General features: G+C 40.5%; 1 protein-coding gene across 2 annotated transcripts in view; it reads left to right on the top strand.

Moving 5' to 3' along the window:
• LOC104627794 (fatty acyl-CoA reductase 1-like) overlaps nucleotides 1-8,843 on the top strand; it is an 81,771-nt gene extending 72,928 nt beyond the window's left edge. For both annotated transcript variants that reach the window (XM_010296169.1, XM_010296170.1), the window contains exons 9-11: nucleotides 4,251-4,380; nucleotides 6,873-7,000; nucleotides 8,575-8,843. In XM_010296169.1, coding sequence (XP_010294471.1) covers nucleotides 4,251-4,380; nucleotides 6,873-7,000; nucleotides 8,575-8,737 — 421 coding nt within the window. In that variant the 3' untranslated portion in view covers nucleotides 8,738-8,843. The remainder of the gene's footprint in view (nucleotides 1-4,250; nucleotides 4,381-6,872; nucleotides 7,001-8,574) is intronic.
• The last annotated feature ends 1,028 nt before the right edge of the window (nucleotides 8,844-9,871 follow it).

Here is a 9,871-nt window from a genome sequence, read left to right as displayed (position 1 = left end):
TAGGGAAATTCCTGGCTGATGTATTGCTCTGATTTCTCTCTGACATTCTGCTATGGAGGGAAATTGGTCCATAAAAAGACTTCCAGTTATGCAGGAGGCAAGAATTACCCTAGAAATAGAGGTAAACTGAAAAAGAGTAAGAACAGGCTGGAATCTCCAAGCTCTGCTGAAACAGGCAGCAGTAAGGTCTTGGCATCATGAAGTTGATTGGCATGAGTAGCCAATGGATATTGGCTGCAACACTGTACTTAAATTTCAAATAGAAACTCATGCTGAGAAAAATCTCTTCATCTGAACTGTCAGATTTGTGACCTAAGCAAACACAGCGCAGCAATGAACTTGTGAGCTGAGAGTCCTTTTTTTTTCCTTTTAAAATGTAAATCCCCTTTTCTTTTTACAGGCTACTTAAGTTCATCCAGGTACTGCTGCAATGTGGTAGAAAGCACAGTAGAAGCTCATTCTTTGCTTTTTTCACAGCTACCTAAATATCAGGCCTTTAAGCTCTAAGGACAGTAAACCACATTCAAATAAAAAAAGTTGAATGTGTCACTGAACCTGCTTTAATGTTTCCCTTTAATTTTTCCCTCTGCTTCAAACGGAGCACCTAGGCTTAACTGTCTTCCCACTTGTCACTCCCATCTATTGAAGTACAAGCCATCTTCGTGGCAGTTTCTTGAATTCTCTCCATGACCCTATGCCAGATTTGCAAGCAGAAAGAAGAAACTTCTTTGCCAGGAACAAGGCTCAGGCTTCAGTTCTCTACTGTATCCATACTCATCATAAGGTGATGGGTTATTATGTGCAATAGGTTATTTGGGAGCTGCTTATGGTTTCACAACTCAGCTGTTTATTCAAGACCAGCCTATGCCCTTCACTAATTTGAATTGCAGTGTAGTTTGGGGGAATTCAGTTGTAGTTCCTCTGTAGTTATCACACGCAGTACCCCATCTACCAAAGGGTAGGTACAAGAGTCATCTCCTTCAGCTTTAGACTTTTATATACTGCTTCTTCTGAGAAGCTTACTTTAAGTGTTAGCTTATTTCACATAAATTGCCAGACGTCTAGCAAAACTGCCCTAAGCGGCTTTACTGTTATTGCTGATCATCTGTCTATGACTTAGAAAATAACATGTTTTATATCATTAGTAGTCTCTTGGGGCAATCTGTCGCACCTGAGAATCTGCTCATGCAAGGCTCAGTATGGGAGAAAATAAAGAAATCATTGCTGTAAACAGTTTTCTAGAAGACAAGATGCATTTTTGAAGTGTAGCTAATAAGGCTATTGGTGACAGCCAATACTTGCTTTCTTCCTCTCGGTTCCTCCACAGTGGAAAATAAGATTTTCTAGAAGAACTCTTTGCCATAGCCTCTCAGAGGCTGCAGAAAAGCATGGTTCTACTTGGTTAATGTCTTTCAGTGGACTGTTTCTTCATCCAAATTAATAAATATTTTTAATGTGGTCACACCATTTTAGCTCAATCAGTATGAAACACAATTTTCATACATACCTCTTTAGATGCTTCATTTCTCTTTTTGACCCTTGCTTTTAGCCACTCAGATATGTTGCTTCGGGTAGATCTACAGTCAGAGCTTATTATGCCCACATTGACAGGAGGCCAGATGGATAGCCTATTTTCTAAACTTAAGTAGGGAAACATAGTTGATTCTCTTATTTTTCCTGATGGATTCCATTAGCCTTAAGCACTTTAAAGATATCGATGGCTTTTGGGGAGCCAGTTTGAGGAGCAACTTCAGATCTTTGCAATCTAGCCATATATTTTGTTTCCCAAGATCCTAAAAGGTATTAAAATATTCACAAAGCTTTGCCCCATAGTATTTGCCTGCACAGGCACAATCAGGAAGATTAATCTGAAGTAATTTTAAAGTAGTTTAGATAAACTGCATTCAGTTTATCTAAATGTGCACACAATTATTCAGAATGAATAATCTGATGGTTTGCTTTGCTTCTAAAATGAAAGCCAGTTTAATTCTGAGTGGGAGTGCCTATGTAAGGTTTTAGTTCTCTTTCTGTTTGCTTTGGGTAAGCTGCGTGGTTCTTCTCTGAACTGATGTACTCATTGTGTCTTTTTCTGCTGTGCTTAGTGCTTATCGTTGTGGCAGTCACATCTGCACAGGGAGAGGCCAGCTTGGCACCATTCTTCCCCAAACTGCCGCCTTCTATTTGTCACGGCGACTGTTACCCTCTGGGCAGCTCAAAATTTCTCATGAAAACTGCTCTGTTTTCCACAGAAATCAGCCTTTCAATGCTTTCTCTTGCCCTTACCCAATCTGAGAGAACGTGGTGTTCTCTCAAAATTGACTGAGCACTGTACATCACACTTGAACTGCCTCCCAGAGGCCTTTTGTACTCATGACCATTGGGACAACTGTAAAATAATCCTGCAAGGTAGGACAGCATTACTGTCATCCCCTTTTATATAAAACACGAATAATAAAAAAAGGCCAAGGCACATGAGAGTCCTGAACCTACATTTCCAAAGTCCCTGTTTAGCAGCCATGCCCCTGAAGCAGCTTTCATCTTTATCAGGGCACTCGCACTCCAGGAAGACACTCAAACAGTTACCCACCCCCCAAAAAAATAGCCTTTGGATTTGGACGATTTTCAAGGTCATACACCAGGAGTGCTTGCTATCAGTCCCTTCCTGTATAAGGAAGAACACAAAAAATGCTCCAAACTGCTACTATATTATACAGAGAGAAGAATGGCCTTTAAGACAAAAAAAAACTTTTTTTGAGAGAGAGAGATCAAAGAAGCCCAAAGACATGAAAAGCATGCCACCAAGCTGAATGGTGTGCTTGATATTCTAGAGGGAAGGGATACCTTCCAGAGGGACCGTGACAGGCTAGCGAGGTGGGTGAATGTGAACCTCATGAAGTTCCACAAGGCCAAGTGTAAGGTCCTGTACCTGGGTCGGGGCAATCCCAAACATGCATACAGGCTAGTCAATGAGTGGATTGAGAGCAACACTACAGAGAAGGACTTGAGGATTCTGGTGGATGAAAAACTGAGTATCAGCCAGCAGTGTGCGCTCGCAGCCCAGAAAGCCAACTGTATCCTGGGCTGCATAAAAAGCAGCGTGGCCAGCAGGTCAAGGGAAGTGATTCTCCCCCTCTACTCCTCTCTGGTGAGGCCTCACCTGGAGTACTGTGCTGAGCTCTGGGAGCTTCCAGCATAAGAAAGACATGGACCTGCTCGAGTGGGTCCAGAGGAGGGCCATGAAGATGATCAGGGGGCTGAAGCACCTCTCCTATGAGGACAGGCTGAGAGAGTTGGGGTTGTTCAGCTTGGAGAAGGCTCCAGGTTGACCTTACAGCAGCCTTAAATGCAGTACTTTAAAGGGGGCCTGCATGAAAGATGGGGAGGAACTCTTTATCAGGGACTGTACTGGTATGACAAGGGATATTTGTTTTAAACTGAAAGAGGGTAGATTTAGATTAGATATTAGGAATAAATTCTTTACTGTGAGGGTGGTGAGACACCAGAACAGGTTGCCCAGAGAAGTTGTGGATGTCCCCTTCCTGGAAGTCTTCAAGGCCAGGTTGGATAAGGCTTTGAGCAACCTGACCTAGTGGAAGGTATCCCTGCCCATGGCAGGGGGGTTGAAACTAGATGATCTTTAAGGTCCTTTCCAACCCAAACCATTCTGTGATTCTGTGATTCTGTCTGAAAACTGAAGTTGAGCAATTGACTTCAAAGCTTGTGCATGCTGCAGATGCAGTCACCTCTGTACTGGAGCTAACTCCAAAAATCAGAGCTTTGCTTTGAGAGCCAATTCAGTCTTGAGAACAGAAGAGCATTTGTGTGGGTGAGAGAGAAGTATCTACCTCAGGAGGTAAGCAATATACCTTTGTGGGTTTGCAGTCTGCTGTGCAGACTTCGTATTTGTTCAGATGGGCCCTTCACCTCTCACATGGTACGTGATGTAGATATGGCCTCCAACACTTGTTTAGTTCAGGCCAGTAATTAGGCATCAGTCCTGCCCTGGGAAATGCATGTTTGCACCCATATTCCAGCCAACAATAGAAGCTGGGTAGCTGTAGGCTCAAGACTCAGCTGGAGCAGTAAGACTTGCTAAGCAAGTTCTCAGCCTGGTGAGCACCAGTGCAGTGCTCATCAGGAATTGCAATGCCTATTCATGTGGATTGGTGAAAACACCTACAGAGCAAACCAACAGCTTTTGCATAAGGTCAAACTTCCTGTCCACCTCTGACGCTCCTCCTCTGTTTCAGAATGATGAAGATCATCAATCGACTGCACAAGTCTATGATGCTCCTGCAGTATTTCTCCACCCAGTCCTGGGACTGGTCTTCAGATAATATGAATATGTTAATGAGTCATCTTAACACAGAGGACAAAAAGGTAAGTATGTCCTCAATATGGATTGCTAAACTCCAGTTCTGTTCATCTGCAGCAATTATTTTTATTGTACTGTTGAACTTATAAATGACATCTGCCTAGATGACCAGAATTGACTTTAACTTGAAAGGTTATTTCTTTATTTCCTCCTTGTTTTATTAAATAACTTATCAGGAACCTTCCAGTTACTATAGGAGAATGTTTTCTCCTGAGATGTATTGCTCTTTCTTCTGAGACAGGTCAGTCACTGCAGTCTTTCCAGTTAACATGGTACCTCTCTACCTTTTGCTCTCAGGATTCTATTCGTCCTGTAAACAAGCTAGATTTGTTTCCACAGACAAAATGGACTGTACAAAGGAAACATAACTTTATACCCTCAGTGACCCAGCTGTACTCAGCCCTTTGAGTTGGAGAAGTTGAGGGCATCATATGTAACAGTGGCCACTTTACTACTTCCCATGTGGTTGGCTACATAGACTGGAATACCCAGTGGATAGGAAAGCTGAGGACATTCCTTTTTTGATAGACACATGATATTTCTCTTCCTAAGAAGAAAAGGTCCGTTCCAGTTTTCATGTCACAACTCTGGGTCCTGAGAATTTCAGGCATCTCCTTTCATGGGGTGATATTATCATGTTAACTAATGTGCTGTACAGGGACCCCAGAAACACAGTATCAATGGTAATGCAAAAATATGTGCTATGGGGAGTTCACTTGTAATTAATTAATCACTGAAAAACTCTGTAGCATTCCCAATATCTTCTCATCCTAATTTTCTAAGTGTCTCACCCTTGGAAAACTAGGAAGCTCCTTTACAACATCACTTTCTCCCTCATGTCTTCTGGCAGTCTGTAGCTTTTGGTGGGTGATATAGATGATACTTGATATACTATAGATACTTGAAAGATTTTGATGTTTTCATCCATGTTGGTTTTAATGGGCACTGCACAGGGAACAATACTTAGTTAACACATAGTGTCTTACCCTGAACAATATAAAAAAAATCCCTGTTTGGCTTAAGTCCCCAGACAGCAATTACTTTGCAGGCTGTCAAGTTCTGCTGCAGTTTTTATAGGTTTGAAATACTACTCCTTAAGAATGGGATTGTAACTGAAAGAATGAAGGAACACAGAAAGTAGCTTTGTGATAAGCTTGAATGCACCTTTAGTCAGTATCTCCTTGCAAAGAGATACTTAGGCATTCACATCAAACTGGTCTCACTCACATCATTAAACTCTTTCACAGACTCCCAGTAATACTCAAGAGTCTTCTTCCATAGTCTCCGGAGGGAGTACATGCAGCAAATTCTAACTTCTAAGGGCAGTGGCACTGCTGTGACTACAGCAGATGTAGAGGGAACTGAAATGGTATGATAGGAACTAGTTCTGAGGCAGATAAACAAAAAGTTACAGCATCAAGGACTCAGTGCAAGCTAGACAGAGTTTCAGGCTTAGCAAGCTGCTTATGAGAACTTTTTGAGATGCACTGCATCCCATATTGCCCTTGTACCTTGTAAGCAGTATTCAAGCTAGTTAATTTATGGGCAGCACAGATCCCTATACATATCTGACAGACACCCCAGGATCTGCACAGTAGCTAACCCCCTGTATTTGACATAGTTAGCTAGCCCCTCTCTGCTTAAGTTAATGCTGGTCTAATACCAAAGCTCTTGTGCCAAAGCAAATGGCCTGGATTGGCATAGGGGTTAAAGGAAGATATTTTTCTGAGTATCTTCCCTTGTAAGACCTCGTAAATAAGAAATATCATTCACTTCACTCATTCATTTAAAAAAAAAAAATCTGTACAACAAAACCTCTTGCTCTTTACAAATCCTTTCTTTGCTCTAATAGACAGACAGCCATCTGAGAGCTTGCTAACAGTTCTTCCAATATCAGCATATGAAAGTTTCTGGGGTAATTAGCTCTACAATGAGATTTTTTGATGCCAAACAACAGAGTAACCCATTTCTTGGACTTCTGTCAATTTAGATGCTGAGAAAGAATGCAGCACAGCACAGCATAATACTGATGCAGAAGTACCTGTTGATTCAATGTCCTGTTCATTTATTTATACATATTTCTAGTGACATTAAAAACTGCATGGAGGTTTTCAGATTAATCCATTTACCACATTGAAATGCCATTTTTCCTCCACGATTTTGTGTGTGTATATATAATATATATTTGTGTATGTTTTTGTAGAAATATACATATTTATGCACAGATGGCCACCTGAAAGACAAACTTATTTTTGTTTTCTACCACCTAGCACTCAATTTCTGCATGCTTTGCCCAAATTCCCAGATGGGTTAGACATTAATTGACAACTGTGAAATATAGTCTGTTAGTGCCCATGTCTTCTTGGAAACTTGGTGGCTTTAAGAACTTAACAGAGAGCGTCTTGTCAGGAACAGAGGTCAGTGAAGAATTGATGCTTAAAGTGAACTTATTTTGAATTCTGACATTTAACTTCTGCTCTTTGTCTTTAAATCCCAGTTATACAACTTTGATGTTCGTCAGCTGCACTGGTCAGAATACATTGAAAGCTACTGCCTAGGTGCTAAGAAGTACTTGCTAAATGAGGACATGGCTGGCATTCCAGCAGCAAAGCAGCACTTACGAAAGTAAGTCATACCCAGTGACAAGGACAAGAGCTCCTGACTACCTTGAATGGCTTTTGAGGAGAATTGTTCTATTTACATTGCAAGAATTATTGTTGAATAATATGGAGATAAACATAGCATAGCTTATTTCTTACAGCAGAGAGCTGTCAGTATTTCGTTTTTCCATCCTGTAAGAAAAAGAGGACTTTTGATGACACAAACCATCAGGGGCTAGATACTATGCCTTCCCAGCAGAAGACCCAAGTAATGAAGCTACAATGCATAAGAGGAATACATGAATGCAGAAGAACTTGGTCATTCAAATTACAACACAAAAATAAGGGGTAGATTTACATTTTGTGAAGCTCCTACAAGGTTTTGGCATTTCAAAGACATTGCATAAAAACTCCAAAAATTTTTATTATTTTAAATTTCATTTTAAAGTTGAAGTTTCTAATTCCTTGTGGGGAATGGGCAGAAATTCTCGAAAAAAGGTGGAAAGCTTATGCATTCAATCCTTGGTGACAGTTTAAGAGAGTCTGAATGACAAATTTGAGTTTGTCCTTCTCCTATTCAGTTAAAGATTGTGCTCTTCCTGTCTCCTCCAGCCCTTTTACTGAGAAGTGTGGGCAAAAGGAGAACGAGCAGCTCTCTTTGAATAAGAGCCTGGTTGTTTTCTTTAAGCAAAGCATTCTTGTGCACTGTAAATTCTAGAAGCATAAAACAGCCTGTTGCCATAGTAAGGAATCCTAAACATGGGTCATTTTTAAAGGGTTTATAAGAACCTCTGTAACAGGCCAGTAACTGCCCCATAGCCCAAATAGTCAGTGTGGTGTAGTGCTCTGATAAAGTTGACCAAAAAAAAAAAAAGACTCTTAGAAAAATTAAACTGGTCTTGGGCACTTTAGGTATGAAGCTTTCTTCCCTTGGTCAGACATTGGGAAAGTGAGAATTAGAGGAATGCTGAAACATTTGCTTGACAGAAAGAGGACAAGATGATTAACATCTTAAAGACCCAATAATTCCATTTAAATATATTGTGTAAAAAACAAAACAAAACCAACCAACCAACCAAACCAGTGTTGCAGTACTGCAAAAGTGAAGACTTTTTATGATTATTGAGTAATTTTCCAACATTAAACGCAGGGTTTCAACCAAAAAAGGAGAACCTTATTCATCAGCTCCTGCAAAGGTCCTCCAGATTATCACCAGTCCTACTAAGTAAAAAATAGCCAATATACCAAATCAAAGCAGAAAGTATTGGACCTAGACTGTCATTAAGAAAACAACTCTCAGTATGACTTCTGTATCTTTTCTGGTCTGAAATGAGAGTACATGGAACAAGAGAGACTTGTAATACAAATATTCCACCTATTCCATTAACTATTCACTGTACCATAACTTCAACACAGCCCTTGACAAGATGGTAGGGACATTTTAGGCACAGTGTCTTCACTAAAATAACACTGGCAAAAAGCCTAAGCACCACCTGTAAACAGGATTTCTTACAAAATGACCTGTAGCAAAAGCAGCAAGCTGGTATGCTTTTTATTGTTTTTGTCTTCCTCCATGAGATGCCTCCCTTTCTTTCCTAGGCTGAGGAACATCCGATATGCATTCAACACCACCCTCCTTGTGATCATCTGGCGCATTTTCATTGCAAGGTCACAGATGGCTCGAAACATCTGGTACTTTGTAGTGAGCCTCTGCTACAAGTTCCTTTCCTACTTCAGGGCATCCAGCACCCTCAGGCACTGAAGCTGTCCATCAGCAACCAGCCTCTTCCAGAAGGACCTCCATCTCCTCTAATCAGCAACTATGGGCATCGGGGTCTGAAAGTAGCAGAAAAATCCACTCCCTCCAACAGCAGCCTGCATTTATTGTGTACCGTTATATGTTCACCTTTTTAATTTTAACTAATGCTTTAATACATGGTGGTCTTTCTTCTGTAGGACCAGGCCAATTTTTAAAGCCATAACTGAAGCTTTAGGAACAGGTCAAGCTGGAACCATTCATCTAGAGTCTGATGTGTAAGAGTAAGGATTAACCAAAGTCATTGTCTTCCCATGTACTACCTAGGCCATCTTAATCCCATCTACTTCCTCAAAAGTGGCAAATTTAAAGCATACAACCTTGGAAGAAAACGATGCCATCAGAGAAGAACCAGCCAAGGAAATTAACCTGTTAAGAGACCTTCCTAAAGAGCCTATTTCTTCATTCTGATTCCATAAAATGGTACCTTATTGAAAAACATGATTTCATAGTTTCAGTTTTACAAAACTGAGAGGGGAAAAAAAATCAGTTACACTAGGCCAGTGAACACACTGAACAGTTTTCAGATCTTATCTTATATTGTTTACTAAGAACTGATACTTTCAAGCCATAACTGAAGACACACATAGAATTCATGTACCTGTGTTAACTCACTCATAAGCTGCTTTCTTATGGAGAGATATTTTTTTTCTCTCTGTGGTTAAGGTTGCAGTCTATTAAAACACCCTGTTCTTACATTTATCACATTTGCTTGGACTTTTTTTGGCTTGAAAAATGCTGTATTTACTCTGAGAATGAAGAGGAGATTTCCTAAAAGATTGAAGAAGAATTCAGAAACTATTATTTTTGAGGAATAGGTCTTTTTTCCCCTCGGATTTGTTTGCAGAAAACTTCTCTCCCTGTAGCTCAAAAACAGCCTAATACTGTCCTTCACACTTTCATTACAGCTAAATCACTTTGCAGTTGATCACTTCCACAGGCAAAGAAAATGTAAAGACACGTACGGAGGAAATCCCATCAGGCCAGTTCTGCTGCCACTCCTGTCAGTAGGAATTAGAAGGTCTGAAACTTGGTTTTGTTGAGAATAGGAAAGGTTTCATTGACTTCGGTGTTAAAAGA

This window comes from Phaethon lepturus, unplaced genomic scaffold, assembly GCF_000687285.1.
Source record: "Phaethon lepturus isolate BGI_N335 unplaced genomic scaffold, ASM68728v1 scaffold2041, whole genome shotgun sequence".
Taxonomy (NCBI): domain Eukaryota; kingdom Metazoa; phylum Chordata; class Aves; order Phaethontiformes; family Phaethontidae; genus Phaethon; species Phaethon lepturus.
This window is presented reverse-complemented; position numbering and strand designations above follow the sequence as displayed.